Raw genomic sequence first — 25,488 nt, forward strand, 5'->3', positions numbered from 1 at the left:
GCCGCCGGACTACTACCCCTAATATCCCACATCATCCCATCAGCCAGAGCCACCGGTCAACTACCACTAATACCCCACATCATCTTGTCAAAGCCGCCGGACTAGTACCCCTAATATCCCACATCATCCTGTCAAAGCCACCGGACTATTACCCCTAATATCCCACATCATCCTGTCAGCCAGAGCCACCGGACTACTACCCCTAATATCCCACATCATCCCATCAGCCTGGGGTCTGAACCAGAGCGCTGAGTGGAACAATCCTAACTTCCACACCGGGGATCCCTTTAAGAGAGGCCTGGCGTCAGAACCAGAGCGCTGAGTGGATTTGCCCTGACTTCCATACCAATACTCCCTTTTATAGAAGCCTGGGGTGAGAATCAGAGTGCTGAGGGATTTACCCTAACTTCCATACCGGAGATCCCATTAAGAAAGCCTGGGATCAGAACCAGAGCGCTGGATGGATTTGCCCTGACTTGCATCCCAATGATCCCTTCAATAGAACCCTGGGGTCAGAATCAGAGCGCTGAGGGATTTACCCTAACTTCCGTACAGGAGATCCCTTTAAGAGAGCCTGGGGTCAGTACCAGAGCATTTGAAGGCAATTGCCCTGACATCCATACCGGGGATCCCTTTAAGAGGCATGGGGTCATAACCAAAGCACTGGATGGATTTGCCCTGCCTTCCATACCGGAGATCCCTTTAAGAAAGGCCTGGGGTCAGTACCAAAACGCTGAGTGGATTTGCCCTAACTTGCATACCAATGATCCCTTTAAGAAACCCTGGGGTCAGAACCACAGAGCTGAGTGGAACGGTCCTCACTTCCATACCGGAGATCCCTTTAAGGCTAAGTGCACACGTTGCAGAAAATTTCTGCTCAAAAACCTGAATCCCTTCCCAGAAAACGCACCTATTTTTCCCCGGCGGTTTTTGCGCATTTTTTGTGCGTTTTTTTCCGCAGCGGTTTCAAACCGCATGGAAGAAGCCTAAACCGTGGAAAAATCCGCAAAATTAATGTGCATGCTGCGTTTTTTACCACGATGCGGCTTTTTCGCGGTAGGAAACGCATCAATGTGCACAAAAAGTGCAAAATGCATACAAATGACTGGGAAGCTTATTTTTAGCGGTTTTAAAGTGAAAACAGCTGTAAAAACCGCTAAAAAAACGCTGTGTGTGAACACAGCCTAAGGCTACTTTCACACATCAGGTTTTCGGCGTCAGGCGCGTTCCGGCGCGCCGGATCCAGCAAATGTTTTGTAAAACCGGATGTGACGGATCCGGTTTTCTGCCAGATCCGTCTTGCGCATGACAGCCAAAACCGGATCCGTCTCATCCGGTTTTCGATCCGTTTTTCGACGGATTACGCCGGATCCGGTTTTTAAAAAGGCCCCTTGTGGCCGTCCGAACGGGATTGGCTACTGAAAAACTATATATACCGTGTTCCTACAGACCTTCTTTGACAGGTTGTAGAGGAGAAAGTGCAGGTTGGAGAGAAGAGCAAGTGACTGGCGAAGATGGATGTTGTGATTGGAAATATTTTGAAGAATTTGGCGGATTTTACAGCGGAGGCGAATCGTTTGAGGGTGATTGTTCTGGAGAAGGAGAGAGCGAGACAGCAGCGCATCAGGCATCGTAGACGACGTTTGTGGATCCACCCCATCACAGCCAAGAGAATGACGCGTGGGGTCTATTCTACACTCTGCATGGACCTTCGACGAAACCCAGATAAATTTTTTGGATATGTTCGGATGAAAATGGAGAATTCTGATTACTTGGTGGAGCGCATTGCACACCTCATAAGAAAAGCGGACACCTATTGCCGCTTCTCTGTTTCACCCGCAGAGCGTCTGATGGTGACTTTAAGGTAAGCCACATTTATTGGATATGCTCGCATCAGAGCACACTTACACTGCAATCTTGTTGGTGGTAGCTGAGTTTTGGTATGTAATGCTGTTATTTTAAACTAATTGATTGTTTTTTAATTCCCCACAGATTTCTTGCAACTGGAGAATCCCTTTCGTCACTGTATTTCCAGTACAGACTTGGGATTTCCACCATATCTGGAATAGTGAAGTACACATGCCGTGCACTGTGGGACTCCTTAGATGAACAGTTTTTACCAGAGCCCACAACAGAGAGGTGGATTGAAATTTCAGAAAAGTTTCTACAGATATGTCAGTTTCCGAACTGCTTGGGCGCTGTGGACGGGAAACATATCCGCATTGTAAAGCCAGCCGGATCGGGATTGGAATATTTCAATTACATGAAATATTTTTCAATTGTACTCATGGCCATCGCTGACGCGGAATACAAATTTATTGCTGTTGATATTGGGGCCTATGGCCGCTCCAATGACTCTCAAGTTTTCAAACTGTCTGCCATGGGGCGTAAACTGTATGGAAACACCTTCCAGTTCCCAGCCCCTAGACCGCTGACGCAAACATCTGGTCCACCTATGCCATTTGTCTGTGTAGGGGATGAAGCCTTCCAGCTGTCAGAACACCTTTTGAAACCGTACTCTAGCAGGGGATTGACAAGAACAAAACGCATTTTTAATTACCGCCTCACAAGAGCAAGAAGAATGGTTGAATGTACCTTTGGTATTCTGACAGCCAAATGGCGGGTCCTATTGACTGCGATCAACCTCAAGACAGAAACTGTGGACGAGGTGATCAAAGCTTGCGTGGTACTCCACAATTTTGTTATCTGCAAGGAACCCATTTCCATTGAGGACACCTCTGAAGAAACCACCTTGCAAGATTACCATGACATTACCACTAGAAGTTCTGTGACGGTTTCAGTAATGAGGGACAATTTTGCACTATACTTTATGTCACCTCAAGGCAGAGTACACTGGCAGGATGACAGAGTGTGAAAGATTTGTGCCCTTAACCAAACTTGTGTACCTTCTGTACCAACAGTATGTACCTTTGACAACGAAAGTTGGCTATCTTGTCATGGTCTTACTATTTTTACCTTTAGGCCACAGGTGTGTACCTGGTTGTGTTTTATGCAAAGTATTTCACCTTTTAACAAAAGTTGTGTACATTGTTAGGAAATCACCAACAAGATACACAACTTTTTAGGTGAAATACTTTGCTTCAAACACAACCAGGAACACGACTGTGGCAAAAAGCTAAAATTTACCCACAGTTATATACCTGGTTTTGAATACCTTTTTACCTTTTAAATACCCTGTATTTAACCTTTTTTTTAAACATATTTCGCCGCAGAGAGAAATGACAGACAACCAGTGTAAACGATAATGTAACTTTTATTTACATTTTTTTTTTGTAAACTGTTTTTAAAGTTAAAAAAACTTTTTTAATAAAGGTTTGAAACCAACTGGGCATTTTTATTACAAAACACATCATAAATCTGTGTAGTGTGGGATGGAAATACTGCTGGAGGGGCTGCGGGACACTTCGACACTGGGAGTGTGGAGAGAGGACTGGGATCGTGGTGGGGAAGGAACAGTTAGAGGTGAAGGTGTGGAAAAAGCTACAGAATGGGTGGACATGTGGGAGGCAGAAGAGGTGGTGGGCGGTGGAGTGGAGGGTTGGGCAGGGACTGTAGGAGCGGAGGATGTTGATGGAAAGTTGTATGGGGAAGGAGTTTGGTTCGGGGCAGGTTGCTGGAAGTGGGGAGATGTCTGGTACTGGGGAGTTTGCTGGTACTGGGTAGGTGGCTGGTACTGGGGAGGTGGCTGGTATGTAATAGGAGGGGGAGGATGGAAAGTGGCTAGAGGGGGTGCAGGTGGAGGAACTACTGGGGTGGGAGGAGGAGGTTGGGAGGTAACGTGCTGGAGAGCACCGTGGCATGAATGCATTACATGCATCTGCTGGCTAGGAGAGAGCGTTTCCATGCGCTCCACAACAGACCTGAAAAAGGTGTGGTTTGGCGAAGATCTTGCTTCTGAGTGCATGGTTTGCTGAAGTGTCTTCACCTCCAGAATGCTGGAGTTGATCTGCTGAAAGCCTGCGGAGATTTGCTCTGACAAGACTTTTAGACAGTTCTGGAAAGATGCATTCAGATGCAAGAACTCTGGCGCATAAGTCTTTTCCTGACCCCTCTGCCGCTGCCGCCCAGTACCCGCAGGTGTACTAGAGGTGGCAGGGGCAGAAGGGTGGGGTAAAGGGAAAGCGATCTCCTCACTAGCAGCTTCATGTAATGTAGGCGGCCACGATGCTCCTGTGCTGGTGGATGGGACAGATGGGTCGAATGTGTGGGAAGGCTGGGAAGGTGCAGATGTACCGGGGCGGTCGAAGTGTCCCTCGGTGCCGGTCTCCTCAGGGATCGCCTCAGAAGGGTCCAACCGTGCAGGCTCCCAAGTGCTGCTCACTGTGCTGTGGAATAAAGAGAAAAAAAAACAATTAAAATAGTGACATGGCATGGCCCTGGCTGAAAAAAAAAAGTTACATCTAAACATTTTTTTTTCACATGTGGTGTGTAATATTTACCTTCTGGTGACCATTGAATCCCGGAGGAACGACAGGGCTCGTGCGTACTTGTAATTGCTCCTGCGTCCTCCAGATCCACTCGGGGCCCGCATCTCTTTATTGAACTCCTTCTTGAAACGATCCCTCACAGACCGCCACCGCTTCACAATTCTGTCCCCTGAAACGAGAAAGGACAAAGTGGTTAGTATACAACATCAGTGTTTCCCAAACTCCAGTCCTCATGGTCCCCAGGGGTCATGTTTTCAGGATTTCCATAGTAAATAGAAATCCTGAACACATGATCCGTGGGGACCACGAGGACTGGAGTTCGGGAAACACTGGTTTACATCAAGCAACCGGTACTGTATATACTTACGCTCTTTAATCTGGGCCCGAGCATCGAGGTCCTCCCAGCGGCCCACAAGGAGCGAACAGATTTCCTCCCAGAGCCGTCGGGTAACAATCAGGTCAGCATGGCGGCGGTCAGCCATATTCCATAGCGGCTCCCTTTCTCTGACGAGATCGATGAGGTGGTCCACATCAATTCCTCCATCCTCACCGTCAGAGTCGGGAGCACGCTGTGAAGGCTGTTAAAGTAAAATAGAAAAATAGCAAAATTAGTCATCACACTTTAAGACATGAAATAAAAAGTGTACCAAAATTTAACTTAAATATTATACTTACACGCTGGTGACCGCCGCGTTGCTGTCGCCGACGACCCTGGGAGGCACTGCGAGGACCTCTTGGCCGAGCACCAGATTGGGAAGACTAGATAAGAAAAGAAAAAAATTTATGTGTTTGGATGTTGGCATATTTGTTTGCTGTGTGATGTCTGCGGTACATTGTTTTCTATGTGTTGTGTGTAGTGTGATGTTGTGTTTCTGTGTTTGATGCAAAAAACTTACCAATTGTGAGCCCACTCCAGGTGTCTGTCCACCCCTTCCTTCTTCTTCTGGGAGCTCCTCTTCAGCTTGTGATTCCTGTTTTGAAATAAAAGCCAATGAATAGACATATATTACAGAGATGATGGATTTTGGAAATAAAAACTTACCGTCAAACGCTGACGATGCGAGGGAGGGCTCCCAGAAGAAGATGTGCTGTCCTCTTGCTGGCCAGACTCCATGGCTGTGGGTGGTGCTGCTGCCAGTGCTGCTGCTGCTGCTGCATCTCTTGGGCGGCTGTTGAATAAAGAGAAACAAAGGGCCAATGAATATCTTGATATTCCTTGGCCCTAGTTTTGAGGAATGGGGGATTTGATAATTACCGTCTCTCATCTGCTGCTGGACTCCCCTCCCGTTGTTCAGCATGTTCCCTTTGCTGCTCCATTTGGGGTGGTGGTGGTGCTGATGGTGCTGCAGTGGTCTCCTGCCTTCTCCTGCGCCTGGTTCCTGTCTTGGGTGGCATGTTGGGTGTGGCTGAGGGTCCCACTGTCATGCTTTTATATATGTGTGCTGCGGGCAGAGCTACTGAGCATGCTCAGACCCAAAAAAACGGATCCGGCCACCGGATCCGGCTTTCGCCGGTTCCGGTGCTCATAGACTTTCATTGTGTGAAAAAGCCAGACGCGCCGGATCCGGCGGGTCCGGCTTTTTCGCCGGAGACAAAAAACGTTACAGTAGCTGTTTTTCCCAGACGCCGGATTGCGACACATTGCTGGATCCGGCGAAAACCGGATGAAACGCATGGCCATCCGGCGCGATCCGGCGCAAATGCAAGTCAATGGGGGGGAAACCGGATCCGGCATTGCATTTCGCCAGATCCGGTTTTTGTCAAAAGAGCCAGATCGCGCCTGACGGCGAAAACCTGATGTGTGAAAGAGGCCTTAGAGAGATGTGCCTATGGGATGGAGGATGTGTGATGGGTATATGGCCACGAGAGGGGGGGGATTCATTTCTGTCATGTGCTCTCTGCTCCTTTCTGGGGGGGGGGCAGACAATGGCTGGGAGCTTATGTTCCTGGGGATGCTAGATTTCTCCCACCCTGTCAGTGTCTGCTGAGGTGTTGTGGGAAAACTTGCTCATAGCAACCAATCACAGCTCAGCTTCTTTTAACCAGCTCTGGTGAAATGAGAGATGCTTTGTGATTGGTTGCAAGGAAAACTGTTGCTCATAGTAACCAATCACAGCTCAGCTTCTTTTGAACAGCTCTGGTGAAATGAAAGATGCTTCATGATTGGATGGTGATACATACATTCAGTTTTATATATAGAGACTAGCTGAAGAGCCCGGCGCTGCCTGAGCATAGTAACTAACTACGGTTAGTTATAACAAATTATAATGATTATGTATATATATCTCTGAGTGTATAGCCCCGTCCACTCCGTATAGCCGCATTCACTATAATATCCCACATCGTCCCGTCAGCCAGAGCCACCGGACTACTACCCCTAGTATCCCACATCGTCCCGTCAGAGCCACCGGACTACTACTCCTAATATCCCACATCATCCTGTCAAAGCCACTGGACTACTACCCCTAATATCCCAGATCATCCCATCACAGCCGCCGGACTACTACCCCTAATAACTCACATCATCCTGTCAGCCAGAGCCACCGGACTACTACCCCTAATATCCCACATCATCCCGTCAGAGCCACCGGACTACTACTCCTAATATCCCACATCATCCCGTCACAGCCGCTGGACTACTACCCCTAATATCTCACATCATCCCGTCAGCCAGAGCCACCGGATTATTTCCCCTAATATCCCACATCATCCCATCAGCCAGAGCCACTGGACTACTACCCCCTAATATCTCACACCATCCCGTCAGCCAGAGCCACCGGACAACTACCACTAATATCCCACATCCCGTCACAGCTGCCAGACTACTACCCCTAATATCCCACATCATCCTGTCAGAGCCACCGGGCTACTACCTCTAATATTCCACATCATCCCGTAAAAGCCACCAGACTACTACTCCTAATATCCTACATCATCCAGTCACAGCCGCCGGACTACTACCTCTAATATCTCACATCATCCCGTCAGCCAGAGCCACCGGACTACTTCCCCAAATATCCCACATCATCCCGTCACCCAGAGCCACTGGACTACTTCCCCTATCATCCCACATCATTCCGTCAGAGCCACCAGACTACTACCCCTAATATCCCACATCATCCCATCAGCCAGACAGAGCCATCGGACTACTACCCCTAATATCCGACATCCTAATTTCCATACCAGGGATCCCTTTAAGAGAGGCCTGGGGTCAAAACCAAAGCGCTGGATGGATTTGCCCTGACTTCCATACCGGAGATCCCTTTAAGAGGGAAGATGTGCCTATGGAATGGAGGATACTGTTGAAGAGAAATAGCGCAATAGTGCATTATCCAGTGTAGTTATATCAATTTAAAAATAATACACTCACCAGATGGAGCTTGTAATAAGCATGGAGGATTCGCTGCTGCAGAAACCACAGATCCACGAGGGACCGACGTAGAAGATGCAGGATAGGGAAAAAGTGGTCAGACAATCCGCGCTGCAAATCGCTATGAACATTTATTATTACAGTGGTCGTTATTCGACGCATTTCGAAGTTTCACAGAACTCCTTCCTCAGGAAAAAAACACCTGAGGAAGGAGTTCTGTGAAACTTCGAAACACGTCGAATAACGACCACTGTAATAATAAATGTTCATAGTGATTCGCAGCGCGGATTGTCTGACCACTTTTTTCCTATCCTGCATCTTCTATGGAATGGAGGATGTGTGATGGGTAAATGGCAAGGAGGAGCGATTTATTTCTGTCATGTGCTTTCTGCTCCTTTCTGGGGGCAGACAATGGCTGGGAGCTTATGTTCCTGGGAATGCTAGATTTCTCCCACCATGGCAATGTCTGCTGAGGTGTTGTCATGGAGTGAGAAAACTATTGCTCATAGCAACCAGTCACAGCTCAGCTTCTTCTAAAAAGCTCTGGTGAAATGAAAGATGTTTCGTGATTGGTGATACACACACACACACACACACATACATATATTCACTTTTATATATATAGATTATCACAATGTCTTTTTGTGTTTTGATGCTAATCAAAAGTCTATAGACGTGTTTTCCCATTATTTACATTATTTGAAGTGTTTTTATGTGGATTTTAGAGCAGAATCTGCTTCAAAATCCTTTTAAAAATCAGTGTGAACTTTCTATTAAGCCCCAATTAGCTATATAATTTGTTTTTCTTTGCTTGAGAATAAACCGACCATTTTTCAGCAGTGTGTATTTTCCAGTCTTACTCTATTTTTATTCCATGTGTTCGTTTTTACTATTGACCTGGCATCCATGTTTCTTTTTCATATCGGGTGGGGTGGGGTGGGGATTGCAAACATTAAAAGTGGTTGTCCACTACTTGGACAATCCCTTCTATAACTAAATGATCGGCCTTGATAAAATAAACCTATACTCTCATCCCGTGCCGGCTCCGTGCTCGCGGTGTTGTCACCCGCGGTCCAGGGGCTGTGATGCAGTAGAATGACATGTGATTTCTGTCGAATTGAACATGAGGCAGTTCGGGCTGCAGCTTATCTCTGACTTCCTCTTCATGTTCATTTCGACAGGAGGCGGACACAGTGACGCCAGCAGTGATTGGTCACAGGGCATCACGTGTCATTCCACCACAACACAGCCCCGACACCGCAAGTTCCGACGCTACAGGAATGGAGCCGACATGGGAGGAGAGTATAGATTTGTTTATTTTATAAAGGTCGAACATTTAGTTTAAGAAGGTGTTGTCCTAATAGTGGTCAACCCCTTTAGGGATCAACATGGATAACAGCAATGTTGCCTGAACCCAATGACTTAATGAATTCCATCATTTTCCATGCATGGGGGTCTGCAGACTACTTTGGGGCTAGAAGGCTTGGGGGTAATAGCAGTCAGCTGGTCGCTATCTGAGGTATATGGCTGCCTTTAGGAACATTTTGCAGCTCGATCGTTGAGCAGAAAATTAGAAATTTTAGATCTCCATTATGTGCAGGCTACACTGATTATGGGAGAAGGAAAGCAGAACTGGATAATCCTGGTACATCCCTCACACCATAAGACTGGGTTCACACTAGCGCATCTCACTGTCCGTATAAACAGCAATGCCCGAGCTGACCGGTGGCTACAGCCTTTATATATGGCTATGGGCTGAAGGTCAGGAGGTTTGCGGTCAGTCCGGGCATTGTAGTCTGGGTATGTACTGAGAATTGCACCCATCTGAACCTGGACTAATGCAAGATTAGGTAGTTTTCCATTATCAGGAGGTCACAGACGAATTTTTTTGGGGGGCTCCTAGATGCTCCCACCTTATAAATTAATAAGGTGATTGATGGAGATTTTCTGGACCTTTTACACATCTAAGAGAAGTAGGTGTAGGAGCCTGGGTAACCCATTTGGTCCAAAACCTTTGTGTGAACATGCCTATAGGCTAAGTTCACAGGTTGCCTATCTGATGTGGATTTTTCTGCAGCGAAATGCGCAGATTACATGCAGATTTAGTGCAGAATTTATCTTTGTCATTACAAAGGGTAATTACCGCGCTGATTCTGCATGAAGGATTCAAATCTCCACACTTAAGGTCAGTGTCCATGTGTTGATGACATTTGTGGGGATCCGATGCATGTCGTCGCTGCTGCTGAAGATTTGTGCACTGAAAATCAACACCAAATATCCAATACGTGAAAAAAAAAATCTGTATGAACATAACCCAAAGAGTTTTAGGATACTAGTAAAAGTTCAATAAAAAAAATGTACACTGGCACCTGCCACCCAGAGAGGATAGAACCGTAAAGATAGAAGCAGCTGGTGATAAGAACAGGTTCTGTGGGTTCTCTTTTAAAGGTAATCAGGAAGGGTAAAATGTAAAAGTATTCACCTGCGCTAAACTAAACTGAAAAGGTTCTGAAAAAAGCGGCACATAAAAATATATATGTTGTCCCATACGCCTATCCATCCTGCAGCTCTGTGATGTCACATCAGCTCCGCCCCCCTTCAAATACGCCGCGTCCTCAGCGTCGCTTCCGGCCGGAGCGCGTGAGGTGCTGGCGTCTCTCGCAACCTAGCAACAGAGCTCCCATTTTCAGCAACTACATCCGCAGATAACCACATTTGATCATCTATTGGTCCTACTTACATGCTACATCGATTATCTTAAGTAAGTCTACTATTATTTTACTATATTTTTATGTACCACTTTTTTCAGAACCTCTTCAGTTTAGTGCAGGTGAATACTTGTACATTTTACCTTACCAGTTTTAGGATACAACATAAAGAAATGCTGGGGATTTTGCACATGGGAAAAATGACAAACAAAAGCCGCACTTTTCGTGGAGAAATGTGGATTTTATGCAAATTTCACCCTTTGCATTGCTGTCATTCAGTGTAAACCTTTTTATTGTTTGCTTATATGGGGATGGAAAAAAGAAAAAGTCATAGTGCTGTGAAGACCACACATGCACCTAAGTCTGGAAACTACACCATTGGGGTATGTGCACACAGAGTCTTTATGCAGAGTTTTCACAGCAGACAAAGTTTTTAAGACCCTTAAGAGACTTCCAGGGTTGTCAGGGGGTTGGACCAGATGACCCTGGAGGTCCCTTCCAACTCTACCATTCTGATTCTAGAATCCTGCAGGTTTCAACGAGAATTTGCAAACCTTGCATTCAGTTTCTACACCAAAATATTCTCTTTTGTTAAATTAATTAAAATCCTGTGGCCATATACACTAAGGGTGCATTCAGATGAATATATAAATTGGACCGAAATGTCACAGAAAATAATATTGAACATTTTCTAACATTAAAATATACAAAGAACATTTGCCATTATAGTAGTACCCCTTTATAAAGCCAGGAGGTAGTAAAGCTCAATGGCTGCTTGTTCCTCTAAGAACTTGTTTCCATATCAACTAGTGGTTTAGTAGTTTGAGGGTTAGATGTGGAGATCCACTCCCTTTAAATAGGACCTGTCACATGTCATAAATCTGTCATTTTTATGTGATGTAAATGCAGCTGTTCTCCTGAATCCGGCGCTATTTTTCTTTTGTTTCTGTCCCTCTTCATTCCTGAGACACAACCTCCTCTTCCCTATAAATCAAGTCTTGTTGTAGAAGTGGGTGTGGTCCTTAACTTCTTTGTGCATCTTCTTGTGGATCACAAGACTAAATTTCTATACAGGGAAGATGTGGCCATATCTCAGGAATGGAAAGATGCAAGATGAAAAGAAAAACTGTGCCAGATTCAGAACAGCGGCTTTTACACCAGGGAGAAAAAATTACAGATTTTGGCCTAACAACAGGTTTTCTTAAAAAGAATATATAATTTTTTTTTAGTAACTTTGATCGTTGTCTAGGATTAAAGAATGAAAAAACCCAACTGGATTAAGTTATGTAAATATTTATTACAAAACATAAAGTGCATATCCGGAAAAAAGTGCAGCTGGGAGGATAAATATAAACCCCGCATTATATCTCCTAATATCTCTGTCGTTCAGCATCTATGGATAGAGGATATAATGGGGGGTGAGAAAGTTGATTGTTGGGGCCATAAGCCCCATTTTACAGACTTTTCTCTCACATTTTACACTTTCTTCTATCTGCACATTCACCAGGTCAGAGCGTGAACTGTTCAAGAAACGTCAACTCCCTTCACTCCTTCCAGGTCTACTGTGTAGTAACAAGTGGAGGGCGGAATATGAGGTGCAAAAACAACTTCCATATTCCGTAAAATCCCTCCTGGATGGGGGGGAGGCGCCATCATCTGAGTCCGGGAGACCATAAGCCTCATTAATAGCTGGTTGGTCCAGGAGATGCCCAGTGCCGGCTGTACTTTTTTATCCTGTAGCCTGTCCAAAAAAAAAAAAAATAATAAAGTCAGTCTGAATTATAATCCCATTCACTTGCTACATTCTGCAACGTGGCAGCGGCATATAGAAATCTTTGGCGGTTGATCAACATTGCGGCCATGGTCACCCTCTAGCAGATTGTACAAATTTATAACCGATCCTTGTAGTTATGAAATCGTTAAGTCAGGATATAATTGAACGCCAGTACGGGGGGGGGACCAGCGTCACCCCCAACCCTTCTCTCAAAGCTGGACGGCAAGGAGGAAACAAACTGAGCCGCTAATCGTGCATGCGCCATGGTGCCCCCAAACCAAACTCCATGGCACTGACGTATGTAGGAAGTCTTACCCTAAATCACTCAGGACTGAGTCCATCTCCTTCATGGTGTCCGTGACCTGGTGAATAGGAGTAAAGATTTTATTTTATGAGATAAGGTCCATAGTTGCCCCCAGCTTTACTGGACTATACCTAGATCAAGACTGGACCTCCACTGATCATGCTTTAAAAGGAGAACTTCTATAACCATCTGTACTCTGGGGTAATACTGTGATTAGGTTCAGTAAGACAAAAGAGTTGATCTGAAATATGGACTGAATAAGGCCTTACTGACTCGCTGGCTCCAAGGACGTTTGGGAACATCTTCACAAAGTAAGCAACTGCACAGAGGCGGCTGTCAAAGATGGCTGGACTCTTTATATAGAAGGCAGAGATGGTTTAATACCACCTCTGTCTTCCTCATCGCCATATACACATGCTGAATGAGAGTTGCAACAGCACTTCCTCCTCCCATACCAGCAATGTGTTTGCTGAAGGTCGAGAGGGAGCAGGAGCTATCAGGTCACCAGTATAGGCAGAAGGCTGAAATTCTACTGTAACCGAGACCAAGTTACAGGGGAAAACAACTAAAAAAAATTGTGATGTTGAAATGTCCACAAAGTTCTTTTATAACTTTATAGGACAAACGAATGCCTGAAATAAGAAAAAGCAATAAAAACAAAGGAAAAAAAAAGTCTCAACCTCTATATAAAAACAAACAAAAAAAAAACAGGTATGATATATAAAAATAATTGAAAGAGCAACAAGATTTAGAATGGATCTGAGTGGGTTTGTGCTCTTTGAAAAAAAAAAAAAAAAAAAAATGAATAAAAACATATTTCTTTTTTCTTTCCTTCCTGATATTGCCAATAATAAAAATATAAAATAAAAAAATTAGGCTCCATGTATCAATAAGAAACCAGTTACAATTATTATGATTAAAAGAGAAAAATCACCATTCGGTCACAAACTGGTGAGATAGGGGAGCGATTGTCACAGGGCGTTACCTGATTGATGCAGAATACTGGAGCCATGAAGCTGCTGCTGAGATGATGAAGTTTGGCCCCGAGCGACTGCAGATGTTTTGCTTTAAGGGCAGCGTCCTTGGCTGTAAACTCACAACGGAACAAAGCCGCGATGGAATCGATGACGACCAGGCGGACCTGACCGCGGCGCAGCAGGATGGGAAGCTTTTTAGTGATGCAGTCAGTAAACATGTCCTAGAAGAAAAAGAAGAAACCAGGAAATTGAGGAAGATTTCTTAAAAGATTTGCTAAAGAAAACCAGCGTGCTCTTATTGGAACCAATCACAAAAATGGGCCTAAACACTAACAGGCTGGTAACTGCAACTTACCTGCCTGGTGTGCGCGGCGCCATTCTTCCCCGCCACAGAGTGGTCACAGATCCCTCTTGCCAGAGATTCAGCTGCCTCTGCTGACGTGACGGGGTGGGACAGCAGGTATCATTCTGATTGACAGCCCACTCCACCAGTTAGGCATATAATACACAGCCGCACTCCTGTGGGTTCCTTCAAAATATATACTTTTTTATTATTCTGCACACAAGTTCACCACAGTGATAAATGACAGAAGAGTGAAAAAAGAAAAAAAATTTTATCCAAGCGATTTCTTAACGTTTCGACCCGACCCCTGTGTCTTCCACAGTGAACGCAGGGCACACTGTGTGGACATTATGTGAATAGCCTGATGACACAGGCCCCATTGTTGATACCAGGGAACCCACTACCACCAATGTATTAACTTACTTACCTTCTTATCAGAAGCTCACTGCGAATTTGAGAAAGACCGGGACTCGGGTCGAAACGTTAAGAAATCACTTGGATATAATTTTTCTTTTTTCACTCTGTCATTTATCACTGTGGTGAACTTGTGTGAATAATAATACAAAAGTATATATTTTGAAGAAACCCTCACGAGTGCTGCTGTGTATTATATACCTTAGAACTTGGGTCTGATCCCAGTCTAGCCAGCACTGCTACCTATTTTTTGAGCGCGCATCTTTAAGACTATCCACTCCACCAGTTAGGCAGCGGGATCTGGCTGTCAATCAGAATGACCCTAGAAGTCCTGCCCTGTCGACACAGCGGAGCGGAAAAGAAGCCTCCACTCTGTAGACGTGACGCCAACAGAGGCTTCTGAATCCCCTGCAGGAGCATCTGTGACCGGGGAAGAACAGCACTGTACACAACAGGAGGTAAGCTGCAATTATCTGCCTGTTACTGCTTAGATACATTTTTTTTTTTTCATAAAGTCCCGGATATCCCCTTTAAGCATGTAAGAAAGTTGCAGAACTCCTTGATGAGTTCACTTTGGTACCTAGTTGAAAATACAGTGTCTTGTGAAAATATTCACCCTCTAGGCATTTTTGTGTTTTGCAGCGCCCTCAAGTTACAGAGCTCCTCACCATTATTGGCACCCCTTCATTTTTTCATAGACTTTACAGTATCTTCAGAAATAAGTGGAAATGTACTAAAGTAATATCCTCAGGATTTTTTAATTAGTGGTCCAAAGTAACAACAATAAAACATTGCTTTCCAACTTACATGTTGCAATTACAAAGAAGAAACAGAATATATAGCATGTGCAGCAATAAAGGCACCCCTAATTAATACTTGGTTGCACACCCTTTGCCGTTGATGACAGCCTCCAAACATTTCTTGTAGGCATCTATAAGCTTCTTGCACTTCTCAGCTGGTATTTTCCCCCACTCTTCCTTTGCAGTGTGTTCAATCTCTTGAATGTTTGCTGGGTTATTTTTCCCAATGGCAGATTTCAGCTCACCCCAAAGATTTTCAGTGGGATTGAAGTCGACTCATTGCTGGTGATTTTTAAACAGTCCACTCTTTCTTTTTCAACTATTCCTGTGTACTTTTGGAAGTGTGCTTTGGGTCATTGTCTTGCTGGAGCATCCATGATCTTCGATTCAAACCAAGTTTTCTTATACTTGATAATTCTCTGATTTAATGATTCCTGTGATATGGTCAAGGCCTCCAGTACCAGACGCAGCAAAGCAATCCCACAGCATTATGGATCCTCCACCATGCTTAACTGCTGGTATGATGTACTTTTCCTTATAAGCTTCATTTTGCCGTCTGTAACCAAACTGTTGCTTTGCATTGCCAAAAAGCTATTTTTGTTTCATCTGTCCACAGAATATTTTTCCAGAAGCATTGTGGTATGTCAAGGTACTCTTTGTCAAAGATCCATCGTTCCTTTTATGTCTTTTCTTCACCAAAAGTTTCTTTCTTATCCTTCGCCCGTAAATCTCTGCTTGGTTATGTGCGGTGTACGGTACTTGTTGGAACCGTGTCCACAGAGTGTTCCAGGTTGGCCTTCAGATCTTTGACATGTTTTTCTCCCATTCGCACCAACCTTCAAAGACCACTCTTGTTAATCTTCCTCTTTCCCCCATATCAAGGGAGGTTCTGGACGGTTCCATGCTTGGCAAACTTCTTAATAACACTGTGCACTTTTATAACTGTGATACCAAGGTCTTTGAGGATGGCATTATACCCTTTGGAAGTCTTGTGTTTGCTAATAATAGCAGTCCTGATGTCCTCAGAAAGCTCACTTGTCTTCATCATTGTGACAAAGGAACAGGGCCTAGCATGTAGCTTTTTTAAAACACTGGAGTCATTATTCATTGGCTAATTCATGTCACATGGGAACCGACAATTAATCACAGATGATTCTCATTTGTGATTTACCACAGGCGATTCAAAATGTGTTTCCATACTAATTTAATGTAAAGTGTGCCCATACCAGTGTCACAGCAAGCTTTAGGTTTTTCTATTTTTCCCTCCCATTGTTTTTTACTTTAAATTATTGTTTATCATTTGCTCTTTTGTATTTAACACAAGTGTTCTATACAAAAAACTTTCACTTTATTCATTTTTTTTTTCAGGAGATATTCCACATTATGTACTTACACTTCATGGGTGCCAATAACGATGAGCCGGACAGTACGTAGATGGTGTCCTCTGGTGAACAGCGAGCTTCAATTCTGACCACAGATTCTCAATGGATTAAGGTCTGGTCTTTGACTAGGCCACTCCAGAACATTCACAGATTTCTCCTTAAACCACTTGTGTTGCTTTAGCAGTATGCTTTGGGTTAGTGTCTTGTTGGAAGGTGAACTTTCGTCCCAGTCTCAAATCACTGACAGACTGAAGCAGGTTTTGCTCAAGAATATCCCTGTACTTCGCACCATCCATCATCCCCTTGACTAGGAACATTTTCCCTGTCCCAGCTGCCGAAAAACATCCCCACAGCATGATTCTGCTACCACCATGTTTCACTGTGTAGATGGTGTTCTTGAAGTGATGAACTGTGTTGGTTTGGAGCCAGACATAGCGATTATCTTGGTCAAAAAGTTCAAGTTTGGTCTCATCTGACCACAGCACCTTCCTCAATACATTGGGGCGTCTTTTGGCAAACTCAAAACAAGCCTTACAATTTTTGTGTGTAAGTAAAGTTTTTTTCTGCCCATTCTTCCACAGAGGCCAGCTCTATGGAGTGTACGGCTTGTTGTGGTCGTATGGAGAGATACTCCAGTCTCTGTTTGGGAACTCTTCAGTTCCTTCACGGTTACCTTTTGGTCTCTGTGCTGCCTCTCTGATTAATGCCCTCCTTGCCCGAGCTGAGAGGTGTGCTGGGCTGCCCTCTCTTGGCAGGTTTGTTGTGGTATCATGTTCTTTCCATTTGATGATAATGGTTTTTATGGTGCTCTGGGGGATCATCAGAGATTGGGATATTTTTAATAACCCAACCCTGACTTGTTCTTCTCAACAACTTTGTCCCTGACTTGTTTGGAGATCTCCTTGGTCTTCATTGTGTTTGGTTAGAGGAGCCTCTTGTTAATGGTGTTGCAGCCTCTGTGGCCTGTCAGAAAAGGTAAAGTGTATTTACTCACAGACGTGTGACACTTAGATCACACACAAGTGGACTTCCTTACGTGTGACTTATGAAGGTAATTGCTTGCACCAGAAAATTGTAGAGGTTTGATTGCAAAAGTGGTGAATACATATGCACATGACAATTTTTAGTTATTTGATCCCATAAATTTAATTTATGCCTACATTTTTCTTACTTCATCAACTTAGACTATTTAGTGCTAATGTATCGCACAAAAATCGGATTACAAAAATATGTAAGCACAGGTTGTAATGTGACAAAATAGGTAAAAAAGCAAACAAGGGGGTGAATACTTTCACAAACCACTGTATACGTTGGCGATTTTTCCTGATATTCACTTTTTATACTTCCTACAGGTCCCCATTCTCCAAACAGAGGTCAAAAATGACATCTTTTGGCCTCAGTCTTGCACGTTTGCATCTAAAAAGAAGGTGGTAGCAAGTACTCAGGAGACGCAATGCATGAGGGAACAGCTAAAAATGGGGTATTATAACAAGGGCAACAACAACATTTATACACAATGGAAGTTAATAAATAATGATAATAATTAGTGGCAGAAATATATATGTACTATGCTGCCAAAAGTAAAATAATCAGAATAATGAATCCACATAAAAAAACCAGGTAAAAATGTTGACAAAATAATCACAAAAAATGCAGTGAAGAGGTATTATTTGCAATTTTTTTGCACTGAATATTTTACTTTGGGCAGCATAATACACATATATTTCTGTCACTAATTATTATCATTATGTATTCACTTCCATCATGTATAAATGTTGCTGTTGCCCTTGTCATAGTTTCCCATTGTTTAGCTGTTCCCTTGTGCATTGCATCCCCTTTTTCCTCTGAGTACTTGCTCCCAACTGTACCTTCTTTTCAGGTTTGTCAATTATTTAATAAAATATGTTTTTTACTTAATTTGGGTTTTACACTCTGCTTGTTTCTCCATTTCTGAACTATTATTGCCAATATACCTCCATATCAGCGATTGCAAACCTATGGCACGCTTTCCAGAGAGGGCACACAGAGCCCTCTCAGCTGGCACGTGGCATCGCCTCATCCTTGTACCGGAGCTGCAGCTTCCTGCCTCACACATTGAGCGGCGTGGCCGCGACTGGATGACATCGTCATTCAGCTCTGTGGCCGCTGTGCCAGTGAGAGGAAGGAAGCTGCCAGCGTGGAGAGGTGAGTGTGGCCGCTGTGCCAGTGAAGCTGCTGTGGTGGGTGTGTGTGTCAATGATGGGGAGAGGGCCAATGATGGGAGTGATGGGGAGAGGGCCAATGAAGGGAGGGATGGGGAGAGGGCCAGTGATGGGAGTGATGGGGAAAGGGCCAAGGAAGGGAGTGATGGGGAAAGGGCAACGATGGGGTGATGGGGAGGAGGAAATGATTGAGGTGGTGGAATGGGCAATTTCTACATGAATGGGATCATGATGGGGCATATTTCTACATGAATGGGATCATGATGGGGCATATTTCTACATAAAGGGGATCATGATGGGGCATATTACTACAAGAAGGGGATCATGATGGGACATATTTCTACATGAAGGGGATCATGATGGGGCATTTGGCACTTCATCATAAATAATTGGGTTTTAGGTTGCAGTTTGGGCACTCGGTCTCAGAAAGGTTCGCCATCACTGCCCTATATTATATCCATGGTACACATGTGGTGATAAAAATAGAATAATATACAATATCACTTAACACTTTGCATGAATATTATTATTAATCATTCATGTGTACGTTGTTTTTTTGAGACTTCTGTGACGTTTGCATCTGGTATGCAAAGGTAAGTATGGGCTCATATGGTGGACGGACACCCTGACTGTGGTCACTGTTGAGCACAAACCTCCTCAGAAGATCCAAGATGCCACTTACTATATCCGCCGTGTGTTCGATATAGACGCTGTCTCCAAATCGGATGTTACGGATGACGTCAGTCGGGATGTCCGGCCTCAGTTTGTGCTGGGATTTAATCAACTGCTGCAATCTCTTGCTTGGAAAGGCATCTTCGGTGCAGATGTACACAGCCCCTGTCCGTTACATATATGTTATATACAGAGTGCAGTGATGGGCCCCTATACAATCTGTTCTATAGGTACCTGCTCCAAGACCCCCGTAGTCTGCGGAGTACTGCACGGACAGACACAGCTGTAGAGCTATCTGGGTCTTTCCTGCTGAGCTCTCCCCAGCAAGTTCTGTTATGCCGACTGTAGGGATCCCCCCTCGAAGGAAGCGATTCAGGAGGCTGCAGCCGAGGCTCAGCCTTTGATGCTGGGAAGGGAAAGTGGCCGAGTCCTTGTATAACTGCAATGCTGGGAGTTGTAGGAAGATGGGTTAATATGTGATCATTACACGAAGGGCTGATGGAGGGTAAATGTCCATTTACAGCAATTCTCCTTCTAGTTTGCAGGAATCATAAATGGTAAATATGCAGTAATGTCTCCCACAGTAATAGAAGCCCTACTGATTGCTATTCAGGCCAGGAAAAAAAGATGGTGAAGGGGCCCCAGCAATGCTGAGCCCCTCATCCTCAGTGGAGGTCCCTAAAGTCCGACCCAAGTGACGGCACAGCCTAGTTATTATACCATCACTTTATAGGGTGGGAATATCCCTTTAACAGAGTGCGTCACCTTTGCATGGAGTGCTCTTTAAAAGTGCAACTCCGCCTCTCTTACTAAGGCCATGTTCACACCTTCAGTATTTGATCAGTATTTCCAGCAGTATTTGTAAACCAAAACCAGGAGTGGGTGATATATACAGAAGCGGCGAGGTGTTTCTATTATACCTTTTTTCAGATTGTTCCTCACCTGGTTTTGGCATACAAATACTGATGTAAAATACTGACCAAATACTGAACGTGTGAACATGGCCTAAGACTATTCACTCAGTATAAAAAAAAAAACCTGATACACAGTGTAAAGATCGGTTTCACATGTCCGATGTTCAGGGTCTCCTAAGCTCACGGCTCTCCCGACCCCAACCCGACAGCCACATATATTCTGGTGAGCTGTGAATTTGGGTCAGGACACGTGCGAACAGCCCAGATATAGTGGCTTGTACTTGGACTGTGAATGTCGGACGTCTGTGAGCTGCGTGACACGTAGACTAGAACAACACCGAGATAGAAGTTGTGCGCTATCACTGCAGCTTTACCGGAAAGTATCTCTTTGTACACTTTCTGATCCAATCTGACCAAAAAGAGTTGCAGTGTAAAGTATGGGGGACAGCAGGAATAGTTGTGCTTTAGATAGACTGCAGTTTAGATCTTTCACCTGTAATTGTCTTTTTATCCTTTTCCAAAGTAACAGCCGCTGCTTTCTGTAAGTCCTGGATATCTGGAATGGATAGATGAGTGATTCTCTGCAGATCCACAACGGAGTAAGTCAAAATGTCTCCAACGGATTTTATATTTGCTGTAAGGAAAAAAAAATAATTAAGTTTACAAAAGTATCCAGTAACGAATCACAGGGTCTGTGTCACTGCACCCGGATGATGTGTAGCACCCCCTCTCTATGCAGCGTCACAATCCCACCAGCCTATCGTTGCACTAACAGGTTCATCTCACATTCAGGAGCCTTGGAAAGTTGGACGACAACCCATGTATGAAATAATCCCAGCCATATTAGTTGTCAGACAAATACAGCTAATCAGACACATGCGTTTCATGGTCTGAGTCCAGACCCCCCAAGCTGCAGTCGGCAGCCTCAGATGCAGGAGAGCCGTGGTCAGGGCGAATATGGACGGTTATTATATGTCCATGTGTGAAATAAAGCTCCTACCCTTACGAAGAGCTGCGGCGACTGGAGGATCCAGATCCAAATGTTCCCAGTCCATGACCTCACGAAAGGCGCTGCAAAAACACAGCAGGGAAATGTGATATTGCCCCAATGTCGAGTATCTGCCATTACCCTGCACCCCCAGCGTGATTTTTAGCCTAAAATAAATGTATTTAGATTAAAAAAGGCCCTCTACCCCTTTATATCTTATATTAGTAAGATTTGTATACCCCAGTTAGCAAAATGCAGAGCAACCAATCACAGCGCAGGTTCCATTTCTCCATGGGAGTTTAACCCCTTGAGGTCCTGCAGGTGTACTCATAGGAGACGGTGATCGTCGCTATTTACTGCAGTGATAAAGCACTGCATAGTTAAAGGGATCGCAGGCTTAAGTGCGCCAGGACTAAACAATGCAGCGAAGAGTAAAAAACAAACACTAGGACGTTCTGATGAATGAGGACCAATCACATAACAAAAACAAACCGCAGGATCCAATCAGAATCCAGCTTTCATTTTTCAGGGCAGTTTACAAAGTTAAAAGGAGTGATTTCATTGGTTGATAAGCTGCCTGAACCACTCTTTTACCATACTTTACCAAGTATAGGAAGGACGCCGCTTGTACAAATGGCGGGACTCGCCCACCAATCGCGGAACAGACAAACAAAGTTATCTCTCCAATCACAGAACAATGGCTCGTCACGTGATTAGCCGCGCCCCACAATATTCACCTTCGTATTGGCTGCAATTATATAAATATTTTTGTCAACAAATGTCACGTGATACATCACCGCGTATCTAATTGGTCTCAGTAGGTTGTCAACTGAGAACCTGTGATTGGTCCTTTCAGTTAACCAATTTAATGCCGGTCAGCCAATTGACGTTTATGAATAGACAGGGTTTGGTCCACCTCTTAAGGCATTGTAAACAGTTAATGTCTTGCAAGCCTGTTCACAGCCAATCAGAGAGCACGTAGAGGTAACTGTACTACTTTGATTGGTTGCCTGAGATGTTTCAGTCATGGAGGAGCTGGGAGTTGATTGGCTGTGGGGCTCCGGTGCTGTCAGGGAGTAAAGATGTCCACCGACCGAGAGGGGAAGAAGCTGGTCCGCTCCCCCAGCGGGCTCCGCATGCTCCCCGAGAACCGGGCGCTTGGGAGTCCTTTTTGCCTGGAGGAGCCACAGTGGATACCGGATAAAGAGGTGACTGCGGTTGTTGTCCGTGCATTGGGTGTGAGCGCGGATGACAGAGTAGTGCGGGGTCTGGGGCGTCCTCCCAGTGCAAGTTATGCTGTGGTGCTACAAGTCCGAGAATGCACTGGCAGTGATTGGCGAGGCATGCTGGGAATTGTAGTACCAAAATTCTTGTATCAATGTATTACAGACAGTGTATGTATGTATAATCAGTGCAGTGTATTCATCATTCAGCCGTATCATAGAGGTGCACTGCTGGGGGTCGTGGGGCCGCTGCATGTGGGGTGGGGGGCTCGTGGGGTGGGGGGGATCGCGGGGCCGCTGAGTACGGATCGTGGGGTGGGGGGGCTTGTGGGGACGCCGCATACGGATCGTGGGGTGGGGGGCTCGTGGGGCCGCCGCATACGGATTGTGGGGTGGGGGGCTCGTGGGGCCTCCGCGTACGGATCGTGGGGTGGGGGGCTCGTGGGGCCGCCGCATACGGATTGTGGGGTGGGGGGCTCGCGGGACCGCTGAGTACGGGTCGTGGAGTACTCGCCGGGCCACCGAGTACGGCTCGTGGGGCCGCCGCGTACAGATCGTGGGGTGGGGGCTCGTGGGGACGCCGCGTACGGATCGTGAGGTGGGGGGGCTCGTGGGGACGCCGCATACGGATCGTGGGGTGGGGGGCTCGTGGGGCCGCCGCATACGGATTGTGGGGTGGGGGGCTCGCGGGACCGCTGAGTACGGGTCGTGGAGTACTCGCCGGGCCACCGAGTACGGCTCGTGGGGCCGCCGCGTACAGATCGTGGGGTGGGGGCTCGTGGGGACGCCGCGTACGGATCGTGGGGTGGGGGGCTCGTGGGGACGCCGCGTACGGATCGTGGGGTGGGGGGCTCGTGGGGACGCCGCGTACGGATCGTGGGGTGGGGGGCTCGTGGGGACGCCGCGTACGGATCGTGGGGTGGGGGGCTCGTGGGGACGCCGTGTACGGATCGTGGGGTGGGGGGGCTCGTGGGGACGCCGCGTACGGATCGTGGGGTGGGGGGCTCGTGGGGACGCCGCGTACGGATCGTGGGGTGGGGGGCTCGCGGGGCCGCTGAGTACGGGTCGTGGAGTACTCGCCGGGCCACAGAGTACGGATCGTGGGGTGGGGGGCTCGTGGGGCCGCCGCGTACGGATCGTGGGGTGGGGGGCTTGTGGGGACGCCGCGTACGGATCGTGGGGTGGGGGGCTTGTGGGGACGCCGCGTACGGATCGTGGGGTGGGGGGCTTGTGGGGACGCCGCGTACAGATCGTGGGGTGGGAGGCTCGCGGGGCCGCTGAGTACGGATCGTGGAGTACTCGCTGGGCTACCGAGTACGGATCGTGGGATGGGAGGCCTGCGCGCACGGCCCTGGGGACTTGTGTTTGAATGGCCCAGGAGCTGGGGCTTGTGGGGCCACATTATGTGGGCCTAGGGGCTTGTTCTTGTACAGCCGAGGGCTTGTGAGGATACCGCGCACAGTTGGAGGGCTTGTCCACGTGGGCGGCCGCGCATGGCCAGGGGGCTTGTCCTTGTATGGCCTGGAGGGACCTGTGAGGCAGCTGCCCACAGCCGGGGAGCTTGTCATTGTACTACCTGGGGGTCTTGTGGGGCCCAATGTGCATGGACGGGGGGCTTATGGGGCAGCCGTGCACAGTCGGGGAGCTTGTCATTGTACTACCTGGGGAGCTTGTGGGGCCAGATGTGTATGGCCGGGGGGGCTTGTCCTTGTATGTTCAGGGACTCGTGGGGTATGATCGGGGGGGCTTGTGGCGCGCTCCTGGCATATAACCATTTGTACCTGCCAAAACTTTGTGAAGAAAGAACGAGTAGGACAAAAAATATTCCCTAGTTCATCCGTGGTCCACTTGACCCCCTGGACTCTGTATAACTTGACATTTCATCCAATGTGACCTGTGCACGTGGTCTTGTCCAGATTGGCAGCTGCAGATATCCCTGCGCCTTCTGGCAACATTACCCTTTGTGACCTTTCCAGCTGGATGCCCGTCACTGTGTATATAAGCTCCCGAAATTTTAGTTGAGCAGTTCCTTACTCATTCAACCCATTATAGGCTTTGTCTAGATGTTCTTGTTTAAAGGGGTGGTTCGGCGCCACTCTCTTCAAATCCGTGACGTCATTGGCACGCCTCACCCCCTGATGTCTGTGTGAGGTGTGAGTGGCGCCTAATCTTCCTGTGTCTCATGACGATGGTCCTGTACCACGGAGTTTTTAGGACTTTCTAGTAAGTACATTCCCGAATATCTTCTCTGAAATTTTACATCACTTTTTTGGGAAATCTATATCTATATAACCCTCAGGAGTAGGACAGCGAAAATAATCCACCAACTGAGCACAGACGACCCGGCCCTGGATCGTTACTGCATCTATTGATGTCCGTACGCAGTACGTGACCTGCGTAATAGGAGGACCCATCCTATTGATAGACCTTAAATGTCGAAGACCTGGAAAGTCCCTTAACATTTTTCTCAATAATGCCACCCCATCCAGTAGTGACCTTCCCCTACTAGTCACAGCAGAGCCTCCTTAGGGAATACACATAGCCCTTGGCTCCATCACAAGCTTTCTGGACTTTCACCTGGTTATTCTGCTTGTAAAGCAGGTGGAGAGCAGTGCACACATGGCAGTGTATTTGTAGCTGGTTTATTGCTGGATTTATGCAGGGAATTTCCTGGTGTTGACGTCGACAGGTTGTGCTGTGTACGTCTGTTTGTACCTCCAATGACCTATTACCTTTTATGATGGTGTCAGGTCTCCAAAGTCTCACCTTCAGGCCATAGTTTACTCTCCATCATGGCTCAGGAATATGGAGCCATACTACCGCACAACAATGCATTCAATTACATACAGAGCTACTGTAAAAATGGTGGCCTACACCATCATAGCCCCATAGGTCGAGCATCTATATGTACAGGCACCCAATGAGGGTGTTTATGGTCCTCTTACAGGGGAGCTGCTTGTCCTAAGACTA

General features: G+C 46.3%; 2 protein-coding genes across 4 annotated transcripts in view; one reads left to right on the plus strand and one right to left on the minus strand.

The window, feature by feature from the left end:
- Positions 1 to 11,803: 11,803 nt before the first annotated feature.
- Positions 11,804 to 22,019, minus strand: XRCC3 (X-ray repair cross complementing 3). 2 transcript variants are annotated; one of them, XM_073570118.1, is made up of 8 exons: positions 21,900 to 22,019; positions 21,308 to 21,378; positions 20,801 to 20,941; positions 19,628 to 19,840; positions 19,404 to 19,558; positions 13,590 to 13,802; positions 12,616 to 12,662; positions 11,804 to 12,267 (listed from the first exon to the last, which is right to left on the minus strand). In XM_073570118.1, the coding sequence occupies exons 2-8, from the start codon at positions 21,360 to 21,362 to the stop codon at positions 12,051 to 12,053; spliced, it is 1,041 nt and encodes a 346-aa protein (XP_073426219.1). In that variant the 5' UTR covers positions 21,363 to 21,378; positions 21,900 to 22,019; the 3' UTR covers positions 11,804 to 12,050. The 2 variants fall into 2 exon arrangements, with proteins under 2 accessions (XP_073426219.1, XP_073426226.1); XM_073570125.1 differs by lacking the exon at positions 21,900 to 22,019 and adding an exon at positions 21,535 to 21,884.
- A 272-nt stretch (positions 22,020 to 22,291) lies between these two features.
- The window catches only part of ZFYVE21 (zinc finger FYVE-type containing 21), a 32,330-nt gene continuing 29,133 nt past the window's right edge, over positions 22,292 to 25,488 (plus strand). The window contains exon 1 of one of the 2 annotated variants that reach the window (XM_073570140.1): positions 22,292 to 22,503. In XM_073570140.1, coding sequence (XP_073426241.1) covers positions 22,378 to 22,503 — 126 coding nt within the window. In that variant the 5' untranslated portion in view covers positions 22,292 to 22,377. The remainder of the gene's footprint in view (positions 22,504 to 25,488) is intronic. The other variant, XM_073570150.1, reaches the window with a different exon arrangement.

Source organism: Dendrobates tinctorius, unplaced genomic scaffold (assembly GCF_039654945.1).
Source record: "Dendrobates tinctorius isolate UK_male_01 unplaced genomic scaffold, ASM3965494v1 ptg000006l, whole genome shotgun sequence".
NCBI lineage: Eukaryota > Metazoa > Chordata > Amphibia > Anura > Dendrobatidae > Dendrobates > Dendrobates tinctorius.

Coding starts and splice junctions, on each gene's coding strand:
- XRCC3 (XM_073570118.1), bottom strand. CDS start 21,362: ATGGACTGGGAACATTTGGATCTGGATCCTCCAGTCGCCGCAGCTCTT. Junction 20,942..21,307: donor CGCCGCAGCTCTTCGTAAGG/GTAGGAGCTTTA, acceptor TTTTCCTTACAG/CAAATATAAAATCCGTTGGA. Junction 19,559..19,627: donor CTACGGGGGTCTTGGAGCAG/GTACCTATAGAA, acceptor TGTAACGGACAG/GGGCTGTGTACATCTGCACC.